At 49.3% G+C, this 25,495-nt stretch overlaps 1 protein-coding gene across 4 annotated transcripts in view; it reads left to right on the top strand.

The window, feature by feature from the left end:
• The window catches only part of Znf618 (zinc finger protein 618), a 170,620-nt gene extending 147,179 nt beyond the window's left edge, over nt 1–23,441 (top strand). For 2 of the 4 annotated variants that reach the window (XM_087904968.1, XM_087904966.1), the window contains 4 exons: nt 2,511–2,591; nt 5,100–5,177; nt 15,557–15,658; nt 16,209–23,441. In XM_087904968.1, the coding sequence (XP_087761094.1) occupies nt 2,511–2,591; nt 5,100–5,177; nt 15,557–15,658; nt 16,209–17,725 (1,778 nt within the window). In that variant the 3' untranslated portion in view covers nt 17,726–23,441. Of the gene's footprint in view, nt 1–2,507; nt 2,592–5,099; nt 5,178–15,556; nt 15,659–16,208 lie in introns of all 4 variants that reach the window. The other 2 variants (XM_087904967.1, XM_087904965.1) reach the window with 1 other exon arrangement.
• The last annotated feature ends 2,054 nt before the right edge of the window (nt 23,442–25,495 follow it).

Genomic DNA, 25,495 nt, shown 5'->3' with positions numbered 1-25,495 from the left:
CAGAATTTTCAAGCCCTATGCAAAAAGGAACCCTGTCTCCAGAAGGTGACTGAGCAGAAAAATCCCCAAAGATTGCTTCCTCCAGAATATAAGACCTACTGTGTCCTAGGTACCAGCCTCCAGGCACCCTGGGTCTCAGACTCGCATGAGGAAAGCCTTGGGCCACATACCCAGATGATGGTGCTATTCTGGGGCTATTGGCCTTCCAGTTGCCTTCAGGAGGCCAAAGCTATCCACTGAACACAGAGTGGTTGCACTGAGAGGGCACATGAATGAGCCCTGGCATCATTTGGTGACTGGTGAGCTGGCTGGGAATTAGTGCTGCTTGCCTTTCTTCTGGTTTAACAAGCTAATTTGGGCCAAGCTGTGGTCTTGTGTTTAATGTGCTTGTGTCTCCCAAAAGGAGGGGAGTCAGCCAACCTTGAAATGTGGAATTTTTAAGTACCATGTTGTGACAATTGTGTTTTTGACTACAGTCGAGAGGATCAAAAGTTCAAGCCCTACTTGGGCTACAGTGTGGGTTCAAGGCCAGCTGGGCAACTTAGTTAGACCCTGTCTTAAAGTAAGAGGAGGGTTGGGGATCTAGCTCAGTGGTAGAGTAATTGTGGGGGGCCTTGTTGGGGTCAGCCCTCAGCATTAAAAGCTCTGGAGAGACTGGCTGTCGTGGGCTCATCAGATGGCACGGCCATGGCTCTCTGCCTTTGCTTGAGCTCTGTGGCTGAGTTTTTAAAGCCCCTCGGCTTGCACTGAGAATTGTTCAGGGACTTCGTGGCATTTGGCACTCATTGAATGCTGCTATCTTCAGGCAAGTGTCCAGCAAGCCATGGGCGCACCAGCAACTGCCTCTATGAGACTTGGAAGCCCTGTGGTGGATATTACCCAGGCTAACCAGCTGGTCAAGTCCAGGGCAGCAGGCTGGAAACAAGAGGTGGCAATGGCTAGCAAATGGTGCAAAGTGGAGACGGCCACTGCCATTATCCTAGAGAATATGACTGTGTGTGTGCATATTATACCTGAAATACTGCACACTGCTTTCCAGCCAGACGCCCTTGCACCAGGAAAGTCAAGCAGTGGGGACTCAGTACGGGAGCTGGTGACCTGAGTTGCACTAAGTCATACCCATGTGCTAGTCCAAACAAGGATCTGCATACCTGCCTGTCCTCCTGTGAACACAGGCTATGGTAGAGAAGGGGATGCCTACCTTCCTAGAAGGGAAGCACCTGCCTTCAGTCAAGCCTCACATACTATCTTAGTGGCTAGGAGCCTGCTAACTGCAGTTTGTTTGTCTGTCTGTTCAATGGGCAGTGCCGCACAGCCTCATGGTGTTGCAAGAATTAAAGACCATGATGGCAAAACTCGGACCCAGTGTCTGATATATAGTGGGTGCTCAAAAGTGAGAGCTCCTCCCACTCTGTAGCTAGAGAATGGATGGGCTATTTGGAGACAACCCAAGCTGTTACACGTGCTGGACGCAGAAGGAGCACGGTCCTGACGCCAGCAGCCTCTATGGGCTATGGGAGACCTTGAAGTGATAATAAAAGAGCTGAGCAGGCCTATGTAGGAGCTGCCTCTGGCTGCCTTTTCCACCCATCTCCCAGAGCACTGACACCCAGAAGTTTGTTGGGTAGGATGGACTGGTGAATGGTGTTCCTCCAGGTGGTTTCCCAGAACCCAGTCTTTGCCAGAATCCCAGTATTTTGCAGGATGCATTAATTAATGCTCAGTGAGTCACCTTCTGGTTAGTTTCTCTGAGCCTGTGGTAGCCTCATCCAAGCTGTTTAAAGGGTTCGGGCTGATTGAGTATCTCAAGCTGACTTTCCTGAGACCCCATCTCCTGGATCAGCCGTGCCCTCTAGTGCCTGGAGCACTGTGGAAAGGCTGGGTTATCTTCTGCAGCTGGGGCTGTGACTACAGAGTTCTGCTTGCCAGAGCACGTCTCTCCATTATGGAGTTTCCAGGGAGAGAGCCTGGGTGATGGTGAGCTCTCAGAAAGCTGTTAGACATGGCTCACGGGGAACAGGGAGCCACGCTTCCCCTCCCTGCAGGAGTTCCAACCCTCCTCACCTAGTCTCTGGCCTTTTCCTTTCTGCTTGCTGTGCATCTGTCCCAAGACATCCTTTGTGTTTTGGGATACTTGCTGGGCCAGAGCTGCCTCCAGAAAATGGGCTGTCATCCTTCATCCTCTTCTGTGGGGGCTGCAGCAGCAGAGTCTGCCGGGGTAACAAAGCTCATGGAAATGATTTAGCCTTACACATATGACCCTGGAGTAAAAAAACAGGGCCCTGACCTGCTGTCTGCTCGTTGGCTGCGTTTTATTGGTGTGTCCTTAGGCAAGTCACTTCTTCCCCTCTGCCCCTGTACCTCCCAGACACTACGCGGAGATGCTCTTGGGAACCAGGTGGCTCAGGGTTCTTGTTCTCCCAGCCCGAGAAGCCCTGTCTGTGCCCACTCTGACCTGACAGACAATCTGATCCTCCCCTGTCATTCTCATCCCGCCCCCCACCCAGCAGAAAGCACCTTCAGTCGGCGAGTAGAAGGCAAAGCACAGAACCACTTTGAAGAGACCAACAGCAGCTCACAGAATTCCAGCGGTGAGTGTGCCTGTGATGTGACCTCAGAAGGTCACTCCAGTGGTGAGTGTGTCTGTGATGTGTCTGTGATGTGACCTCAGAAGGGCAATATTATGGGGTCTTCTGGTGCATGGTGGGAGGGGAGCTGAGCAGTGGAATCAGAGACGATGGAGCCTGTGGAGAGCAGAAAGCCTTTGTGTCCATGGATGCTCTTCTGCGGCTGAACTTTGACCCTTAAGTTAAAAATAACGCCATAACATGTTTCTTTTCAGGAGATGCAAACGGGGTACAGTAGAAAGACGGCTTACAGGAGCCGGAGGTCCCAGGTTCCGGATCCATGCTGGACCTGGGGCCACAGAACAGATAGCTGCTCTTCTAGCCCCTGCAGTGCTTTGACTTTGCATGAGCGCTCCTGATAGCGTTTGCTGCCACCTAGTGGCTGCCTCATTCTGGATTCTAGTGGTACCTCGGAGCCTGAGAACAGAGAGCTTTGGACTCCAGGGTTTACCCTTGGCTAGAATGTGGCTGAGTGAGTGCCCCCGGGCCAACACTGCCTGATGTACACAGGCAATGCGTGCATCTTAGCCACCATGGACTCCAGCAAGGAGCACAGACATAAGGTGGAGGCTTCTGCCTAGTAATAGAAGCAACCTCTCTGGATCCTAGGCTTGAACTTAGCTCCACTGCCTCCAGTGAGTGCTCCCGATGAGCCCTAATTCCTCTTTGGCAATGAGTGCTTGAGGAGCTCAAACTGCCCCAGAGAACACAGGCAGGAGAGGAGGGTGCGTTGCTTTGAGGTTTGTCTGTTTTGTTTTGCAGGGGTGTAAACCAAGCAATCAGCACGAGTACCAATGCAGGGATGTCACTGTGACCCTTCGAGCCCCTCTAAAGGGTTAGTCTAGGAGAGGGTGAAGTGGCAGCCTAGAATTAGAACCAGGTTTTCCTGGCAGCGCTTGGACTTGCAGCCAAGCCCTGTTGCACCCCTTGCAGCTCTCCTGACACCAAGGCTGATGTTTATTTGGGAACAGCATTGCCGTAGGTGGCGGCAGCTGCTGCTGCTGGCAGCCACTGTTTATTGAGCGCATACGATGTGACTGGCATGTGTTCAGAGTTTTTTGTGTTGTATCTGCTTCACCCATTCCACAATCCTGTGGGAATAGTGTTCCCTCTATCCCCACCTTCTGGATGAGGAAACTGAGGCTCAGGATAACTCCATTGTAGCCCCAGGTTCCCCAGACTGTAGGTAGAGCCAGGACCCCCTACTCTGCCTGCACTTAACTTTTGCTGCCTGTTACATTGGAGACTTGCCAACCTCACCCTCTGGCAATGCCAGCAAACACTGTCCAGGGCTACTCAGGTGCTTTGATACCAAGCACTCCCACCCTACTGTCAGAAGCTGGGGACAGTTTCCAACATTCTGTCACCAGTATATGGCCACTTATGGGCATCGTACCTGCGTCCCATGGCCTCACTGTCAGAGCACCCTAGAGAAATGGCCCTACCAGCACCATGCAGTACTTACCTTCTCTGCTGAGTGCAGCCTCTCACCCACCTTCCCACAGGTTGTGTGCCTACCCAGAGCGCCTGCTGGCTCAGCCCCAGGACTGAAGAAAACCTTAGCTAAATTGTTTCTCTTTTGCAGAAACTACAAGTCCCCTGATTTCCAATTCTTTTCCTCTCCTGCAGAGTGAGTGATGATCCTGCTGGGGGGCTGAAAAGGACAAGGCAGGTCAGGGAATGAACTCTTCTGGTCTCAGGGAGATGTAGATGGGCCTCGGACCACCCTCCAGGGAACACCCAGCAATAGTCTGGGGAGGCTGCAGAGTGCCCAGGAGGGTAGAGAGGTGTGTCGGATTGTCAGAATCCCGAGCACACAGGAGGGAGAACAGGTTTACCCATTCCTGGATATCCAGACAGCCTCAGGGCTTCTTTTCCAAGCCACCTTCCTTCCTCTTGCCCTTCACGTCTACCTAATAGTGTTTTGTTTGCTTCTTCTTCCCTCTTTGCCAGGTACTGGTGCGAGTCCTGGACACGCAGAGCTGATGGTGCAGGTGCCGCTTGTCCCCTGAGCCCAGTCCTACCCTGCACTTCCTCCATCTCTTTCTCTCTTACCCTCCCATTGTGAGTTTCCGTGTTCATTCACACATCTGCTCACTTGTTCTGTCCATAGCAGTGACCCCTTTGTGGTGCCGTGGGCAGGGGCTAAGCTGTGTGGTTCCTGAGAGCTCCCGGTGTCTGGATGTTGTACTTTCCTGTGTGCTCAGAACAGTGCCTGGCATGAAGTAAGCACTTGACAAGGAGCAGGCCCGTTGCTCGAGCAGCCTGTCTCTGCCGGTCTTCCCTTCTCTATATTTCTTCCTTTCCACAGCGTTTCCCTCTCCAGGCTAGAGACAGGACAGTGGACAGGCTGGGCCCTGGGCCCCGGGCCCCAAGTATGCATCTGGTTCCCCCACCTTCAAAGCTGCCTGCAGCCCAGTATCAGGGTACCTGGGTATGAGCCACCTGTCACATGTCACCTGTCTTCCCCAGAACCCTACACATGCGGTGCCTGTGGTATCCAGTTTCAGTTCTACAGCAACCTGCTGGAGCACATGCAGTCCCATGCAGGTAAGGCCAAGGGGACCCAAACATACAAATGGAAGCGACCAGCAGAGCCCTCTCTGAGCACACACCCCTCCCCATCCCAACACACACATAATGCAGTCACTTCCTGGGCACCCACCCTCTGAGCTCCCAGCCAGTGAGTCCGTCATCACTGGCTAGTCTAAGCTCTGGGATCTCAGCTCCGGCTCAGGATGGGTTGGGGGTGGGGGTGGAAGAAGGGCTTCCTAGAGGTTGCAGGCCAGGAAATGAGACCTGAAAATGGGTGTTGTCAACAGGAGCAGAGGCTGGGATGGAGAAGCCAGCAGCTGGGTCTTCCCCAGGCAGTCCTGTGTACTGACCATTCTGCCTCTCCAAAGCCCTAGTGCTCAATGGAGCTCTTTGAGGAGTTAGCTGGAAGGGTGTTGAGGCTGTTGGCTGGCTTCTAGGCCTGAGACACTGGACTGCTCCACCTCGCAGGTCCAGGCTTCTGCTGTCCACCCTCTGGGCCTGTCCTCGCTCCTGCACTGCACAGCACAGGTGTTCAGCTTCCCGCCTGCACCTGCAGACATCAGTTACAGTGGCACCAGCTTCTGGTCTAATCTGTGCTTAGTCAGAGAAATACTGTGTGTCAGTAGGGAGAGCCCCTAGTCCCAAGCATTTCCACAAACAGGTTACTCTGTCCCCACACAGCCATTGCAAGAAGCCTGGCTGGGGACCTCCCATGTGGGTAATCAGGGATCCAGGTCCCTTCCCTCTCATGGCCCTATATTCCCCTGGGTCCTCAGGGGCTTTCTTCTCTCTAGGTGTGGGGAGAGGCAAGGGGATACACGCATGACACAATTCTTTCATGCTCAGTTTCTGTGGGTAGACAGTTAGGAATATGACCAGCCTGAATCTGTGCAGACGGGCACCCAGAACCTCTGTCCGGGAACAACCCAACTTTTGCAAAAGGAACCATCTGGGCAAAGAGGCAGCTATCACCTGTCCCTCAGACAGTTCTCGGGGCAGTAGAAACAGCATGTGAAGTGGAGTGGTAGTGTGTGCACCTACATTCTCTGCCCACCTGAGACAGAAGAATCACAAACTCAAGGCCATGTTGGGTAACATGGTAAGACCTTGTTTCAAAAAAAAAAATCAAAGAAATGAAAGGAAATATTATATAAAATGTAGGCAATCCATGATGGGGGCTGAGTTGTTGGCACTGTTGGCACTGTCAGTTGCTGTTATTGTTTGTGTCCCCTGAGGTTTGCAAAACCTCCAGATTGGGCCTGACTTTACAAATTGTCTTAGTCACTGTTCTGTCACTTTAAAGAGACACCATGACCATGGCAACTCTTATAAAAGAAAGCATTTCACTGGGGGTAGCTGAAAGTTCAGAGGTTTAGTCCATTATCATCATGGTGGAAACATGGTGGCCTGCAGGCGCTGGAGAAGTAGCTGAGAGTTCTTTATCTGGATCCATAGGTACCAGGAAGACAGACATACTGACCCTAACTTTAGCTTTTGAAACCCCAAAGCCCATCCCCAGTGACACATTTCCTCCCATAAGGCCCCACCCCAAACAGATCACACTTTCTAATCCTTCTCAAATAGTGTCCCTGATGACCAACAATTCAAATATGCAAGCCTATGGGGACCATTCTTATTCAAACCTTCACATTCCACTCCCTGGCCCCCGTAGGCTCGGAGCCATACCCTAAGGCAGACATGCATTTAGCCCAACTTCAAAAGTCCCCATAGTCTATCACAGTCTCAACATTGAACATCCAAAGTTGTAAGATTCGTGACATTCTCTTAATTGTAAACCTCTCTAAAACCAAAATCAACATACAATGGCACAGAATATACATCACCATTCCAAAAGCAGGAAAGGGAGCATGGCAAGGGAACACTGCACCAAAGCAAGACTAAAAGTCAGCTGGGCAAACTCCACATTCCTTATCTTCACATCTGACATCAAAGTGCCCTTCAGATCTCCAACTCCTTCTAGCTTTGTTGACTGTAACACCTTTGTTCTTTATTGGGCCGGTTCCACACCCAGTCTGAAGCTCTTCTTTTCTGACTCTCATGGCTCTGGCCTCTCCACCATCTTGGGTCTCCAACACAAGCCAGGCTTCACCTTTGTAGTTTTACACAGTGGCCTCTCTAGGCCTCCGCTCAGGGACACCCCTGCCACATGCCTGGCCTCAGCAACTCTCCTTAGCAATGAGGGAAGTTTTTTAGGGAGACACCACAATCCCTTTCTTCTGTCATTGACTCGAAAGCCAGAACCATGTAACCAAAGCTGCCAGTCCTGCTGCTTGCTGGGGCTGGAGCATGGGCCCCTTGTTCGGTTGCGCCTGCATCAGCTTTCTGTTGCTGATTCTTCCTTCACTGCTGAATCTGTTCTTTAATTCCTTCTCACAAGTTGGAAGATTAGTTGGGTGGGGTCTTGTCTTGAGGTCACCACTCCCTTTATTCCATTTAGCTTCTGTCCTTGAGCAGAGGACTTGGCTGTGTTACATTTCCTGGTGCTCCTTTCCCCCTCAAAGTGCACAATCTGTATTTTTTCCTTTCTCAGCTTGCTCCTTTTCATAATAGATCTGTATAAGACTGACCATGAATAGCCATGTGACACATGTATTGAAAATCTCTTTTGCCAGTACCAGTAATCCAAAACTCTTCAATTTGGATTCAAACAGATTTTTCAGACAACGACAAAAAGTAGCCACATTCTTTGCCAAAGTATCACAAAAGTGATCTCTAGGCCCTTTCCTAATATTTTTCCCCTCTGAAACTTCCTGAGCTGAGCCCCCAGTTCAGCTCACCCTCAGCACCGTCTTCCACACTCCTACTAATATAGTCCATCAAGCCCCACTTAAAGAGTTTGCCTGATTCCTAATTCGGTGTCCCAAAGTCAACATTCCACCCCCAAGCAGTATGATCAGGCCTGTCACAACAGCACCCCACCTCCTGCTACCAGCTTCTGTCCTTGTTTCTGTTGCAGCGAAGAAACACCATGGCCGCAGCAACTCTTATAAAACATTTCATTGAGGTCTTAGAGTTTCAGAGGTTCCATCCATTGTCCTCATGGCAGGGAGCATGGTGGCAGACAGGCAGACCTGGTGCAGGAGAAGGAGCTGAGAGCTCTGCATACAGATCCACAGTTGCAGGAAGAGAGAGAGAGAGAGAGAGAGAGAGAGAGAGAGAGAGAGAGAGAGAGAGAGACTAGGCCTGATTAAACCTCAAAGCCCACCCCCAGTGACTTACACAATGGCACAGCTATCCCAAAGGCCACACCTCCTAATCCTTCTCAAGTAGTGCCACTCCCTGATGACTACGCATTCAATATATAGGCCTATGGGTACCATTCTTATTCAGACCGCCACACAAAGTTATCCTCCATCATCCACCAGCTAATGTGATGTTACTCCAGCCTGTGTTCACTCATTTCAAGGTGTGTGCTCTACATGAGGCACTAATTCATAATGCTTGGGGGCCTCTCCTCCACTCACAAATCACTCCAGATGCAACCAAGCTATGGGTGGTGCTCAGGACTCTGGGGCTCTAGTTCTCCCTAGGTGCTGTGAGACCTCAGGCAGGAAACTGCCCCAGTCTCTAAAGCAAAGCCACACAGACTCCTGTTGCCTGGTGTTTTTGCCCCACTTGGAAGTGTTTCCCATCTCCCAGTGACTCCATGATTAGCCAGGAATGATACGAAGCATTTAGGATGCTTAGCATGCCCTCAAGGGAAACTTGCAGCCCTGGAGTGGTGGTAGCCAAGGTCCTGCTCTTTGGATACCAAGCCTGGTTCCTGAGCCTCACAGCCCAGCCTCCCACAGTTAACTCATATTCATTCATGCCCTTTCCATCTGCCTCTCTCAGTCTCTCTGTCTCAGTCTCTCTCTCTCTCTCTCTGTCTCTCTCTGTCTCTCTCCTCTCTGTCTCTCTCTCTCTTCCCTCTCTCTCTCTCTCCTCTCTCTCTCTCTCTCTCTCTCTCTCTCTCTGTCTCTCTCTCTCTCTCTGTCTCTCTCTCTGTCTCTCCTGTGGGTGTGTGGTCTCCTGGGCTTTCCCTCCTGTTTCTACCAACTGGGGAAGCTGTAATTAGGCATGTGTCTGTATGTGGATTCTTCTCTATCACTCCTGCAGTTGGAAAACAAAACCATTATGATGCAAGTATGTCTGAGCCAGGAAGTGGCCCCCACTATTCTTCAGCATCTTGGCTTGTTCGGAGTTACTGAAGAGCTGCTTTGTGCTGGTCCAGCGCAGCCAGAGAATGCTTTCCAGTGCAAAGCCAGGCAGAATCCCAGCCAGACTAAATCAGGATTAAAGGATTGGCTTCATGGAGGGAAATTAAGTGTTGTGAGCTGCGCAGTTCACAGCACCACTGATAAGGGGGATCAGCCTCCAGTACACCAATCTCATTAAGAGCTTCTGAATGGCACAGGCTAATTCACGCGAGTAAACTTACGTGCTGGAGGGAACCTGTCGGCCCTGCTGACAGTGCAGTCATGATGCTGACTGTAGTTAGTGATGCCTGCCACGTGTCAGGTATATGTGTTGACTGTGGTACATGGAACTCTACAAGTTTGACTTTCCATCCCCTTTATAACGGTCCAGAAAATACAAGTGCTGGCCCAGCGCATAAGAACTGTCTAACATCATTTCGCTGATACTTGCCGGCAGGTCTTGGTCACCATTTAATTCCCAAAGTGGCCCTCTGAATGCCACCTTAATGCCATTCCACAGAAAAGGACACTGAAGAGCTGGGGAAATGGCTGTCAGTACAGTGCTTGCCTTGTAAGAATGAGAATCTGTTTGATTCTCCAAACCCACATAGAACAGCCAGGCATGGCAATACACACTTGTAATCCTAACCTGGGAAGTCAGAGACTGGTGAATGGAACCTTGGAACTCCCTGGCCAGCCAGCTTGGCCCATCCAGTAAAGTACGTAAGGTACGTGTCAGCGTTAGACGCTGTCTTCAAAGAAGGTGTGAACAAGTAACCCCTGGGGAAGAGCAGGCAAGGTTTTCCTGCAGCTTTCACTCACAGAACACACCTATGCAGCTGCACGGATGCATCCATACACCAAGAAAAAGTAATCTGAAGCCAAAGTGGTTAAATCCCCTTGCCGAGGGTATAAAATCAGTGCTAATAGATCAGTATTCTCTCTGGGGGTGAGCTCCCTCCAGATTACATGGCTAACATCTGCATTGAAGCTGTGGTCTGTCCCTGTGCAGTCAGTGGACCTGCCCCCTCAGGGAGCCCTTGCAGACCTAACCAGGAGGGGTGAGAGCCCAGCTAAGAGGCACCAGGAGGCCCTCCAGAGAATAAATGAAGTCTGTTTGTTTTGGATTGAGGAGGTGGCCACCTCTGATTTCTGATGCCTTGAGCCACTTTCCAGCTTTGGAGTTCCTCCTTTCCACTGGGAGAGCTTCTCAAGCCTTTCCTCCCAAAGTGAAGGTTGCAGGGGTGATGTATTCAGACTATGGTGCACTCTAAGACCCAGCCTGACAAGTACCTATTACTGAGTATTGCTCTTCTGAAATGCCTGGAAACAGAAGGATTTCAGACTTCACAAATTTCAATCTGGGGTATGTGAATATATGCAGAATGTGTTCAGATTACTCTCGTTTTTTACCCTCTCTCAACTTCCTCCACTCCTGTCTATTCACACCCCTCCCCTCAAAAACAAAGCACTTCCTCCCATTCACATCTGTTTTGTTTTGTGACTCTCAGAATTTAACTACAGCTATCTGTGTGACCTTGGGTGCACTGACTGGTTCTGTGTGACCATGGGTGACTCTGTGTGACCGTGGGTGCACTGGCTGGTTCTGTGTGACCATGGGTGACTCTGTGTGACCATGGGTGCACTGGCTGGTTCTGTGTGATCATGCTTGGTTCTTTGTGACCATGGGTGGCTCTGTGTGACCGTGGGTGCACTGGGTGGTTCTATGGTGTCAACTTGACACAAGCTAGAGGCATCAAAACAAGGAGCCTCAGTTGAGGAAATGCCTCGATGAGATCCGGCTGTAAGGCATTTTCTTGTTTAGTGATCAGTGGAGGAGGGCCCAGTCCATGGTAGGTGGTGCCATCCCAGGCTGCTGGTCCTGGGTTCAATAAGAAGGTGGGCAGAGCAAGCCATGGGAAGCAATTCAGTAAGCAACATTCCTCCATGGCCTCTGCTCAACTCCTGCCTTTTGGATCCTGCCCTGTGTGAGTTCCTGTCCTGACTGCCTTCCGTGGTGAACCACACTGCTGAAGTGTTGGGCCTTTCCTCCCTAGCCTGCTCTCTGGTCACGGTGTTTTGTTGCAACCATAGAAACCCTAACTAAGACAGTAGGTTTGGAACTAGCTATTGGTGAACGTAGCCGTGGGTACACAGCTGAAGATGGCTACTCCCTCATCTCCCAGAGTCTGTTACAGCTAATCGGTTAGTCATAAGTGGGTGGGGCTCCATGGCCCTTCCCACATCCACGGCTGCTGTGGGCTCGTGTGTCGTGCCTAGGTGACATTTTTCAGTCCTTTCCCTGTCTTGCAGCTCTTTCACTCCTCCTGACCCCTTGTCCTCGGTGTCCCAGAGCCTCGGGAGGGATGGCATACATTCTTCTTTTTTTTAGGGATCACTCAGACATCACTTACTCTCAGTAACTTGGGCAGTCCTGAGTATCTGAGGTCACCTCTATTCACCAAAAAGAGGCTTATCTCAGACTAAGAATAGCTTTTGTCTATTTGTGTGAAAGAGTTTCTTAGTCATTTTAGTCAAAGAACAGTTCTGAGTTATCCCTTGGGCCTATGACTTTGCCAAGTATGGATCGTTGACCTGGCTTTCAATACTAAGCATGAATTACTTCCTGTAGAGTGAGGTTCAAATTGAATCATAATGTGATTAATTGATTACCTAAGTTGTACCATTAGTACTCAGGTGGGCACATCTCTAGAAGGTTGGTTTTGTAGTAAGATTCACAGCTAGGGAAGTCCTTTGGAGCCTTTTCTACTAGGGTTGCCGGCATGCAACCCTGGCTCTTTGGAAGAGAGCTAGGAAGGAGGAAGTTTCCCAGCTGAGCTCCAGCTCTCTGTTTTCTAACTGATGTATGTAGAGTCTTCAGCATAGGGATTTACACTCTAGTTTTGATTGGCAGCCAAGAGGACTACAAGAGCCTGAGTTGTTTGGGGGCCTGACCAACTCTTTTGGAGGTACCAACACCTGGCAGCTGGAATTTTGTATGGTAACTCACTGACTATAGGAGAGGCATTATCAAGTCATGACGGATGTCTCTCATCAATCTACTTTTTATATTTTTAAATTGCATTACAAAATAGTAAGAACTTTCAGGGCTTGTTTTGTATATCCCATGTTTTGGCTAACCCTCGCCCACTCCATCCCCATCCCCCACTCCCTATCCCAGGTAAACACTTCTGCCCCCAGGGTTGCTACTCTCTACTTTTCTTTTCCCATGCTCTGGCGCCCTCCCCTCTGCCCTCCCCTCCGTTTTGTTTTGTTTTTTGAGACAGGGTGTCTCTTTGTAGCCTTGGCTCTCCTAGAACTCACTCTGTAAACCAGGCTGACCCCAAACACCCAGAGATTTGTCTGTCTCTGCCTTTCAAGTGCTGGGATTAAAGGTGTGTGCCATCATTTCCTGGCTTTATAACACCCCACATTACCCCCCACTCTCCCACCCGCATCCTGATGTCCTCTTTCTCATCTCTTTCAGGCTAAAGCTAGAGTGTAAGCTGGAATTTGCATTTAAAAGAGACAGTGTGGTATTTCTTCCGGTCTGGGTTATCTCATTCAGTATAATTTTTCTTTCTACTTCCAGTCATCTACCTGAAAATGTCATAATTTATTTTTTTATAGTTAAATGAAATTCCATTGTGTATTTGTACCACATTTTCATTATCCATTCATCAGTTGATGAACATCTAGACTGCTTTCATTTCCTGGCTGTTGTGAATCCAGCAGCACTGAGCATGGGTGTGCAAGTGTCTCTACAGTGTAATATAAGATCTTTGGGGCGTGTGCCCAGGGGAAATATAGCTGGGTCATCTGGTAGCTTGATTTCTAGTTCTTTGTTAGTGTATGTTTATTTATTTATTTGAGAACCCTATTTCCAATGTGTCTGCGCTAGTTTACAGTGAAACTAGATCTCTATCTCTCATCTCACACAAAACTCAACAACCTTAGCATGAGAGTTAATACCCCAGAACCTGTAGGGAAGGAAGTGGGGAGTGCACCTCAATAACTGGAGACCCCAGAACCTGTGGGGAAGGAAATGGGGAGCGCACCCAATAGCTGGAGACCCCAGAACCTGTGGGGAAGGAAGTGGGGAGCACACCCAATAGCTGGAGACCCCAGAACCTGCAGGGAAGGAAGTGGGGAGTGCACCTCAATAACTGGAGACCCCAGAACCTGCAAGGAAGGAAGTGGGGAGTGCACCTCAATAGCTGGAGACTTTCTGAGCGGTACTCACAGCTCAGGAACTAGATCAACAGTGAATCAATGCAATTTCCTGAAACTAAAATGTTTCTTTACAGCAAAAGAATCTATTGGAATAAAGAGGTAACCTACAAAATGGAAGAAAAAAATCTTATCTGTATATTGGGCGGAGGATTAGTGTCTAGAAAGAACTCAATAAATGAACATGAAGAAAGCAAGCAATCCAATTAGAAGGGGGTTATGGAATTAAGCAGAGAGTCTTCAAAAGAAGAAGTACTAATGGCACATGAACACTTTTGGAAGTGTATAACATCCGCAGTGCAGGGAAATGCAGATTAAAACCGCTTAAGATTTCATCTTCTGGGACTCGGGAGCTGGCTCAGTCATTTAAAGCATTGGCTGCTCTTGCAGAGGACCCAGGTTCAATTCCCCACTCCCACATGGCAGCTTTCAACTGTCTGTAACTCCAGTCCAAGTGGATCCAAAACCCTCTTCTAATCTCAGCAGATACCAGGCATGCTTGTGGTGCACAAATATGCATAAAAGTATTTTTCAATGTTGAATTAGAAGATCCCGTCTCCAGTCAGAATGGCTGCCATCAAACAAATGGCAATACTAGTCTCATAAAATGAGTTGTGGGATGGTCTTACTACCCATGTTTTCTAGAAGAATTTGTATAGACTTTATATTATTTTTTTAATTTTTTTTATTTTTTTAAGACTAGTCAAGTACAGTAGTGAGAACAGGGTAATCGATTGTTTAGACTTTATATTATTACTTACTTAAGTTTTTCATAAAAATCAACCAGTGAACTTTTAAGCGTTCTTTATGGGAATTACTTAACTATGAGCAGTTTCTTTAATGGGCACAGAATTTCAAATTATCCATTTCTTCTGGGATGAGCTTTGTTTCTTTGTGTCTTTGAGGTGTTTGTCTTGCCTAGCTTGTTGAATTAATTGGCCTAAAGTTTATAGTTACTTTTAGTTCTTTTAGCATCTGTGGGCTCTGTAGTGATGACTTCTTTCCTTTCTTTGTCCTGATGGTTTATAGACTCTGGTCAGAGCTTTATCAAGTAGACTGATCTTTACAAAGATTTGGTGTTTGTTTTTATTGGTTTTGCTCTTTTATGTTTGTCCATTTTCTACTTCATTCATTTATATTTCTGCTGAGTTATTTCTTCTCCTTTCTTTTGGCTCAAGTTGCTTATTGTCAGACTTCTTTTTTAAAATACTTGTTTTATGTGTATATGTCTGAATGAGTGAATACCACGTGTTTGTGAGATGCCTGTGGAGGCCAGAAGAGGTCACTAGAGCCCTTGGAGCTGGAATTACAGTGTAGGGAGCTGTAGAACACAGGCCTTCGGGGAGATTAGTATATACTCCTAACCCCTCAGTCATCTCTACAGCCTGTATATAGACTTCCTGTTGTCTGCTCAATCCATGTATGTTCTACCCCCAACGCTTTTATGCTTAGTAACAGTTGCTAAGAGAAATAAGTCAGATCTCGAGTGGTAATTTGTCCATTTTGTGTCAACTCAGTTTCCTCTTTTGTGTGTAAAGTTATGTGTGTTTTTAAACTCATATTCTAGGTAAATTGGCCAGTTCATCATCATACAGAGTCTCTTGTTAACCCCTGACAACGTTTGTTCTGGTCTGATTATCTAGTATACCTTGAAGAAGTGGGAGATACTGAGACACTTTGGAGTACTGGGGTGCACACACACTTCAGGGCTGTACTTCGTGGCGGTGGTGGGCCCATGTTCTAAGAGTCCTCTGTGTCCTGGCCTCTTCCCTGTCATCCTCATAGTCCTTCCTGAAGTGGTGTGGTAGCCACACCTTTGTCCTCAGTTTCCAGAGTGTGCAGGTGGGACTCTGAAAGCATAGACAGTTTCTGAGAAGCCTAAACTGAACTCCCTGGGGTCATGGGTTGCTTTCCCCCTGGCCCCCATAGCCTTCAGAGTAACCCGTTGTTCCATTGTGCCTGCAGCTGACAGTGAGAACAACATCGCCTCCAGCCAGTCCCGATCTCCACCTGCTGCGGTGGAGGAGAAGTGGAAGCCACAGGCCCAGAGGAACAGTGCCAACAACAGTAGGTCCCAGCGCCAACCCGCTGCAGCTGTGCCGTGTCCCCGCCATTACTGTCTGTACTTCCTGTGAACTAAATGCTGTCCTTAGGACTCAGGCAGGGACTTTTAACTTGTGGATAGGCAAAAGGAGGCCAGGAAGAAGGGTTGTGCATGCTTGTGTCCAAAGCACTACTTAATGCCAGAATCACAACTAGAACCCCACATTTTCACAATCTTCATAAGCTCTTTTTTTGACGCTGTCCCTAAAACACATTACTCACTAAAGACTCCTATGTAATTCCTGTTGGGGAAAAGGTTGTGTTCAAAGGTTTAGGTGTTTGGCTCCTGTGGCAAGTGTGTTGTTGCACACATACCACCATACACAGTTCTCATGCCCATGGCATAGAACTTTATCCCTATGGTGCTGTCAGCTGTTAAAAGCAGACCACACCAATTTGTATGCAAGTCTAAATCTATCTGCTAGTCTTCATACGAGCCCTTTGGAGTATTACTGCTGCCAAGTTAAACTTTGAATGTCAGAAGTAATCCTTCTTTCTTTGTGTCCCCTGCCAGCCGCCACTAGTGCTTTGACACCCAACAGTGTAATCCCTGAGAAGGAGCGACAGAACATTGCAGAACGGCTACTGAGGGTCATGTGCGCTGACCTGGGTGCGCTGAGCGTGGTCAGTGGGAAGGAGTTCCTCAAGTTGGCCCAAACCCTGGTAGACAGTGGCGCCCGCTATGGGGCCTTCTCAGTCACTGAGATCCTGGGCAACTTTAACACACTAGCACTGAAGCACCTACCACGCATGTACAACCAGGTGAAGGTGAAGGTGACATGCGCCCTGGGCAGCAATGCCTGCCTGGGCATTGGTGTCACGTGCCACTCCCAGAGTGTTGGCCCTGACTCCTGCTACATCCTTACGGCCTACCAGGCTGAGGGCAACCACATCAAGAGTTATGTGCTTGGTGTGAAGGGTGCAGACATTCGTGACAGCGGTGACTTGGTGCATCACTGGGTGCAGAACGTGCTGTCAGAGTTTGTGATGTCAGAGATCCGGACTGTGTACGTCACAGACTGCCGGGTGAGCACATCTGCCTTCTCCAAGGCTGGCATGTGCCTTCGCTGCTCAGCCTGTGCCTTGAACTCAGTGGTGCAGAGTGTGCTGAGCAAGCGGACACTGCAGGCCCGCAGCATGCATGAGGTCATCGAGCTGCTCAATGTGTGTGAGGACTTAGCAGGCTCTACGGGCCTGGCCAAGGAGACCTTTGGCTCTCTGGAGGAGACATCGCCGCCACCCTGCTGGAACTCAGTCACAGACTCGCTGCTCCTGGTCCATGAGCGCTATGAGCAGATCTGCGAGTTCTACAGCCGTGCCAAGAAAATGAACCTCATCCAGAGCCTCAACAAGCACTTGCTGAGCAATCTGGCCGCCATCCTGACACCTGTGAAGCAGGCAGTCATCGAGCTCAGCAATGAGAGCCAGCCCACCCTGCAGCTGGTGCTGCCCACCTATGTCCGGCTAGAGAAGCTGTTCACAGCCAAAGCCAACGACGCAGGCACCGTCAGCAAGCTCTGCCATCTCTTCCTAGAAGCTCTCAAGGAGAACTTCAAGGTGCACCCAGCCCACAAGGTGGCCATGATCCTGGATCCTCAGCAGAAACTGCGGCCGGTGCCACCCTACCAGCACGAGGAGATCATCAGCAAGGTGTGTGAGCTCATCAATGAGGTGAAGGAGTCCTGGGCCGAGGAGGCCGACTTTGAGCCTGCCGCCAAGAAGGCACGCTCAGTTGCGGGCGAACACCCCACAGCTCAGGAGGATGACCGGCTGGGCAAGAACGAAGTATATGACTACCTTCAGGAACCTCTCTTCCAGGCCACTCCTGATCTCTTCCAGTACTGGTCATGTGTGACCCAAAAGCACACGAAACTTGCCAAGCTTGCTTTCTGGCTGCTGGCTGTTCCTGCCGTGGGGGCGCGAAGCGGGTGTGTAAATATGTGTGAGCAAGCTCTCCTGATTAAAAGGAGGCGTCTGCTTAGTCCGGAAGACATGAACAAGCTCATGTTTTTGAAATCTAACATGCTTTAAGACTCGACTTTGGGGAAAACAAATAAAAGACAAAAGATGAAAAGAAAAACATTAGGAAAACACACACACAATACTGTCACAAAGAAATTTAAGTTCTAAACACTGTGGAACCTCATTGTAAATGCCCCTGGAAACTTAAGTGCTTTTTCTTTCAGTGTATGTGTGTGTGTGTGTGTGTGTGTGTGTGCGCGCGCACACATGTGTCCATACCCACACATGTGACATTGCATGGGTAAAGGGTGTGGGGAGCTCATGCTTCAGTGCACAGCCAGAGCACGCACACACACACACACACACAGACACACACACACACACACACCTGGTATGTGTACACATGCCTGTTCTTGGGCGTGTGTGCAATGAGCTGGGTGTGTCAGGAAAGCCGAGAGACGGGGAAAGTGGTATGGTTTCACTTTCCTCGGGCAGGGGCTCAAAGGACTCCATTTTCAGGTGTGCAGAGTGGGAGAAGCTGAGATTGTGAAGTATTCAGGCAGCGGAGTGGCTTGAACTCCCCTCCCCATCTCCAACCCTTCCTTTGCGTTCCTCCGACCCCTCAGCCCGTGGTCCCCTCCTCTGCCCCAGCTGCTCTGGTGGACAGTTTCTGCACTGGACTTCATTTCTTGTTTCACCTTCAGGGCATTAAGCTGTTGTCCCTGTGACCTCCCCCTTGGATGTCTGGGGCAGCTGCCTTAGATACACACTATCTATCTCCCCAAGTCAGGAAAGGAGACTTTAAAAATATAAAACTGATATTTTTTAATATAAGAGAGAGAAAAAAGACATTTTTTTTTCCAGAGATGTGTAGCTGACTCTACACGCAAGGTTTTTTGTTTTTGTTTTTGTTTTATTCCTCCAACGCTTTAGCAATGTTCTTATCTCTCTGGGGATTCAGTTTCTTTTCACCTTTGATTTAGACTCTGCTGGGAGGCACTGAGTGTTGTAGCTACGTTCTGCAGTTTTGTTTGTTTTACTTGCCCCTTTTTTGTTCCCATGTCACACTGTAAACTAAGCTCATCTCAGTGGTGGTGTTCAGGACTCACGTGTCAGCGGTCAAGGATATGGCTGCGCATCTGGAGTAGGGAGTTGAGAGGAGGTTGCTTGGCTGTGGCTTTGGTGGAAGCCATAGTGGGCAGCATGTGGCTTTAGGGGTCCTGAATGTCAGCAGGAGGCCACTGCCTGGCTCCTGCCTGTGGTAGTGTGCATGTCCACCTCTTGAATGTTCACCTCCGTACTATTCACCACATCCTGACCTCCAGCTCTTCAGGGACTCCACGTTTGAGTCTGCCAGACCCGCAGTCTCTCTCCCTCTCTCCCCTGGGAGTCTGTAATCCTCAGAGGTCTCCACAGGCACCTCAGACGTGCAGTCAGGGCATTGGGGGGGGGGCACAGTACACTGCTGGTTGAACTTTTGGCATTCTGTGGGCGGATGAGCTTGACTGAACGCTGTGAAAGGGGTTGTTAGCCCTTGCTGCTGCTTCCCCCTGGCTGGGAACTAGTGCTTCTACACAGCCCAGATGCCAAGAGGGGACACCATTCTCTCCACAGGATGATGAGCACAACCACCCCATAAATAAAGAACTTGGTGTCCCTGGTCCTCCGGCGACCACAGCTGTGGGATGGGCTTGCATGCACATCAGGCTGAGAATGGCCACCTCTGTAGGTTATTTGCAAAAGCACCTCTACCACTTGGGGCTTGGACTGGCCCCCTCTTCCCAGTCCTAAAGCATTACTCAACTGAAAGATACCTCGACTTCAAAAGCACTGTACCCATAGCCCTATCTCCAGATCCCCAACAGGAGGGGTGAAGATGGTTTAAAAACTCAAAGGCCTCTTGTTACGTTCCAGGTTCCAAAACACTGTCCTTGAAGAATAAGCCTGCACTCTTTGCCTCAGCAGACTACCCGAGCTCTCCTGCCGATTCTCAGATACACAAATAGATCAGAGAAGACTGTGTCCACATTCACTCCAGCAAGCTTTGTTCTCAGGAACCTCCACACAGTGTCTACTCCAGGGGAAGTTCTAGGCATTTCCATCACAGTGTCTTCAATTTGGGTCTTAGCATCAGAGGAACCTCTGTTCACAGTGGAGAAATCCAGACAGGAACTGAATGTCACTCCCTGAAGAATGTAGGAATGTCTTCAGACTGCTTCGGACATTCCAGGAGATGGGCTCTGGATGACTAATGGTGGACACCTCCAGTCTCCCTCAGCTGTTGGGAAAGGGGCCGCAACCTGACACTTGTAGCCACACTGGAAGCTGGGTGCTCAGTGCAGTCAGTGAGAGTCAAAGCTAGGCTGAGCTGCTGTTGCTGGCTCGCATCAGCCAAGCCCATATGTGCATTTCAAGCATTCTTTTTGAAGCATGGAACATTTGCCCTCCAGAAAGAAAATTTGTGTTAAACTTCAGGCATCTGGTCATAGGCCGTCACTTCCTGTCCAGTTTGTTCGCACCTAGACTCTATCCCTGGGCTTAGATCACCTCTGTAGGTCCAATGTGAGCCCCCAATTAATCCTCAGAAACCTGTCTCCCAGGCTGCCTCATCCTCACAGATTATAAAGTGGCAAGCTGTCAATCATTTCTCTTTAGTGTCACCAACCGGAAAGACTGTGCCTATCACACGGTGCACATCCTGCAACAAACAGTTCATAAATCCCAAAGATCTCCCGGGTTCATCCACAGGCCCCCGCAACAGCAATAGCCACCTTACCAAATTCTAGTTCAGCCAAAGCACTAAGATAGGCTCTTCCAATTCATCTCCAATTGCCTGGGCTGGCCTTGACCTTCAGAAAGATTTTTGTCATCTGCCTCCTCGTTCTGTGTCCATTAAAGTTTTACACAATAGGCTTTGGGGGACTGGGAGACCAGGAAGCTGGGCCATTTCTATCTCTGTTCTCATAGCTTACCTTGAGCTGTGTGATTCCCTGGCCAAAAATTGTCTTTGCTTTGACGTCTGTGAACCCAAACATGGAAGTAGAGAAGATGAACTTCCATTAGCGATGTTCTCCGCAAAGTTGAGGTCACTTTGTTTCACTCATGAAACCCAAGCCAGGGATTGTGACTTGTTTGCCTGGGGTTCACCGCTCAAAAGGTCTCAGGTCTGGGAGGAGCAATTGTACGTGGAAGCCCTTGTTCTTAGCACAGCTGTGTTCCCAGGACCCAAGTCTACCTGCCAGACCTCTTTTGCATGGCATATTCAGCACCTAGAAACAAGACGGTGCTTCCCGAGCACAACTGTCTGCATCTCATCCCTAGGGATTGCCTGCACAGAAGCCTTGTGCTACAGCACCAGTGATGTCCCCATCCCACTTGGAAGACTTTGTGTTTGGCGTTGTGGGACAGGCTTGCTCTTAGCCGGGGAAGGGTGCCTGTTTCCTGGTGGGAAGGGCAACCGGTGACAGTGATGAGAGCCCAGCTTGAGGTTCTAGGACGGTCCTGACCCCTGCTGTGCAGGCTGGCCAATAGTCTTCATTTCACTTTGACAAATATACCTCCTGCACTTTGAAGAAATGGAAGAATTCTACAAGGCATGTTTTCCACTGTGAAGCTGAATCTCTGCCTTTGGAGCCCACTTTTGAGCAAGGTCCCCTATTTTCCTGGCCACAGGCTAGAGTGCCCAAGAAGGGGGACACCTGAGGAGAGTCTGGGCACTGTCTATACTCACTCTGAGGACACAGGGTCACCAGGAAGGATCAAAGCTGGTATGCAGGTGAAAAGAGACCCTGTGAGATGCCACCCCAGACTTTATTATGCCATGCTTCAAGAGAAGCGCACAGGGCACTCCTTACCACATAAGCTGTGCTAAGCCCCCAGCTTCCTGGCCTTGGCAGTGGTGTGACACTATTGTGTCTGGAATATATTTAGAGGAAGGCTTCTGGAGGCAGAACCAAGAGACTGAGGCTCAGGCTATACCCTGGAGGCAGTACACAGGGGCTCCTGTCCCCAGGGCAGTGGGAGAGCTGGCAAGGAGGTTGGCCCTCCCTTTCACTGTGGCTAACATTTGCTAGGCCAGTTATGGTGAACCAATGATGCAGTGTTTCCTCTTACGTTTCCCTCCTGTCTCCCCTTTACAGGGTCTCCAGGGGGGGGATTTATGGCTGTGGTTGTTTTTCTTCCTATCTCATTTGGGTCTGAGGATGGCAGTCTAGAGAGCCCAGGCTTTGACCAAGGGAATCTGTGGTCTCTGAAGTTTCACATGGAAGAGGGTGGCGCCTTCAAGGTTGTATTTCCATATGGGAAATTGACTAGGCTTGGAGTTGGCATTAGCATCATGACCCACCAAGGTCCTACCCACCCAAGCTTCCCACTGGGAAACCTTGACTCTTTGAACCAAAGTTCCTTAAAGGGGTACAGCCCAGCCTTGTCCTTCCAGCTGGAAGGAGGGCTCCTCCCAAAGGCTCTCCAAGGACCCTTCTCCCACCCAGTCAGGGTGGGTGGTTTCCCCATCAGGGCTCAAGCCTGTGGCCAGACGTAGGCTGGGTCTGGCCAGCCACGAAAGCGCAAGAGCCATGTGGCAGGGCCTTCCGGACCCCAAGCATCAGGAAACCATTTTGTACAACAACCCAGAGCAGAGATATTTTTTAAGAGGCATGAGTTATTTTCAGTTGTCTCCTGATCCTGTCTTTTTCCTTTCCCCCACAAGTTCACGTGGGTGATTCGTTCACATCAGGTAAATCTTGAGAACGCCTTGGTGCCCCCATCCCTCCTGCCCCCCAACTCAGTGACCACGTGTGTGCGTCCCCATCCTGTCTCAGTAGTAATGACGTTCTAGGCAATACCATAGACACATCCGTGTCTCGCTTTGAGTGCAAGAAACTCAAGTCATCTTTAAAAAAATTAAAAACACAAAAAAATTACAAAAAAAGCAAACACACACACAAAAAATATCTTTTTTAGGCCAGAGTTTTCTACAGGTATTAATGAATATTTTTCTTAATCCTTATAAGTTTTATGTGTTTAATATTTCTTAATACCAGTAGCATTAATTTATACTTTTGTAGCAACATAATATTTTTATAAACAGCCAGTGCTTGGCTCAAGTCTTCACGGGGGTTTATGCAGGGCTATCTTAGGAACCCTGTGTACCATGTACTGTATTTAAAAAGTTCCCTAGTGTCACACTTGCTGTGTTAATTAACAGAGATGTCACTGGTGGTCTCCTGTCCCGATGGTGTGGGTCCCGCAGTCCTTCTAGGAGCCACATTGCATGGGGTTGAGTTGCCGGTTCTGGTGATACATAAACTCCCAAGGTCAAACTTGTGGGTTTATTTAGGGTTTTCTGTGTGTCCTTTGGGGGTGTTTTGCTTTTGGTTGGATACTGTTTCTCCATTTTACAGACAAATAGGTTTCATGCTGTTTAAAAAATTTACTGATGTTAAATGGAGGAAAGGAACAGAAAAATTTTAAAAAGAGAGATTTTTACAAAGTAATAAAATTTAAAACTGAGCTGTTTCAATGTTGCTGTTTTTACCTGTCTGTTTTCATTCAAAAGTGGAATGTTCCCATGGAGAAGTGGAAGGTTCCACTGGGTTCCTTAAGTCACCAAAAGCCCCAGCCCAAGATTCAGTTCCTCGCCCGACCCCCAAACCATTTCCCAGTTGGTTGATGCCAAGGCAGAAAGATATCCTTTCAGTGACTGGAGGACCAGTCGCCGAGCGCGTTCACAGTTCATGTCATCAGTGTTGTATTTATGGTTTTACAATAAAACTGCCTCTAGGAACTCTGGTGTGTGGTGTTTTTCTTAGGGTTGGAGTTGGGCCGTGCCATCACAGGGCTGGGTGAGGAGGACGGAGGTCAGGCACCCAGATAGCTTGAACTCTGAAGTCATACTTGCCCACTCCCTATCTAAGGGTCATTGGTTGTCACAGCATAGACCTGGCTCAGCCAGTGTTTGATGGGTTTGGAGAAGGTATCAAAGGAGACCAGGACCTGCTGTGAGATGACTTGTCAAGGTTTGTTTCAGAATAAGGGATGGATTTAATCAGTCCTGCTGCTTTAGGACATAAGGCACACACACATCAAAGTAAGCCTGGCCTCAGAGCTGTCCACGAGGTACCTTTAATGCAGTGCCCGGAGTCTCCCATGCAGTGTGTGTGCGTAAATAGCTCTCATGTAGACCATGAGAGTCTTCCCTGGGGAAGACTAGCCCTGTCTTGATAGCATTGGGACTGTGAACACAGAGTTGGCTCCCACAACTGATTCTGATGTCACAGACAAGAGGACATTCATGCTTTTCTTCTGTAGATTCAAAGTTGAGGGGGAGAAGATCCCACCAAAAAATAAACCAAGACCTGTCTAGAGGGGAGGGTAGAACACCCCAGGGGAGCCCAGCCTGGAAAGGCTGACTTCTTGGTCTCCAGGTGAGTAGAGCACAGACCCCTCCCACCTCAGGTCCCACCCATGTCCCTGACCACTCTAAGAAGCTGAGCCACTTGGGTCTTCTGGCAAAAAATCATATAAAATTATGTGCAGGTATCATCTCTATACTTGACTCCTTCCCAGAGGCAACAGCCCTGCCCTGCAGGCATGCCCCATGGGAGCTTCTCAACAAGGGAACCATGGCGTCTGTGTGCCAGCAGGTAAACTTGGTGCAGAAGTTTCTCCACAGCCGAAATTATCAGGAAGACGGCAGCATCCACAGAGTTTTCTGAGTTCCTTTGACCTTGAGGGTCAAATAAGGTCAGGCCATGGCCTATGGACCTCACCACTGAAGGGCCAGCCTCTGGGCTGTATGATCATTTAAGAAGGTGTTTATTAAGTGGCTGTGTCTGTACTGTAGCAAGCAAATCTGACTAGTAGCCACTAAATCCCTATGGCAGGACCGAATGTGCTGTGTTCCTTTTCAGGGTAGGAGTGGTGTGAATTCCTGGGACTGGGTTACAGGCAGGCCTCACCCCATTGCAGTAGAAGGATAACTGTGTTGTTGGGGCACACTGTTGTTCATTTAAAGCTGTGGCAAGCCCCGGGCCCCTGGTGTGTCTTCCCATGAGCACTGAGCAGGTCATCAGCATGGGGTAGCCCATACGTCTGATCCCAGCTGGCTAGGTAGAGGCAGGACAGTCATGGGTGTGAGGCCAGCCTGGGCTACACAGAAGGATCTTATCTCAAAGCCTCCGAGATCTGAGCAGATTTTCATGAGGGCACTTTTTAATAGGCAATTCAGAATTATGCAAAAATCTACCCCGTGAACCTGACCTTCCACCACTGGTGGGAGCCAGCCGGCATATGGAACCTGTACTCTCTGTCTAAGACCTGTCCCCCAGACAGCCCCAAATGCCCCAATTCAGAGTGGCACCTCCAACTCCCATTGGCAGCTATCTCTGGTATGTGAGGATGGATTACATGGTAATGGTGTTTGTTAGCCCCATGGGGAACCTCTCTGAGACTTCTTCCTGCACAGTTGCCTGTCTCCCTCGAGGCTTCTAACTTCAAACCAGAGCCGTGAGCATAAATATCGTCCCTTCAAAAAAAAATCTCTTCTCTTGGAAACTAGGAACTTCAAGCCCCAGACTGTGAAGGACAAGGTAGTGTCTTTCTATGTCTTGAGACTGTAGAGTGTTCTAGACATCCTCCTTGCCTGACAGAGCATGTCAGCGGGCGGCCTAGTGGTATGAAAAGAAATCTTGCAGAACTGGCCGTCAACTCTGGGGCCTATGGTGGCTTCCCGGAGCACCAGGAACTCCTCCAAGGATGACTTCCCACTCCAGAGCAAACCAAGCTGGGAATCTTCAGCCTCTGCTCACTCTCTGCCCACTATCGGGAACTGGATGAAAA

The sequence above is a fragment of the Myodes glareolus genome, chromosome 3, assembly GCF_982192425.1.
Source record: "Myodes glareolus chromosome 3, mMyoGla1.1, whole genome shotgun sequence".
NCBI lineage: Eukaryota > Metazoa > Chordata > Mammalia > Rodentia > Cricetidae > Myodes > Myodes glareolus.
The sequence above is the reverse complement of the archived record's forward strand: the minus strand, read 5'-3'. Positions and strand labels throughout refer to the sequence as shown.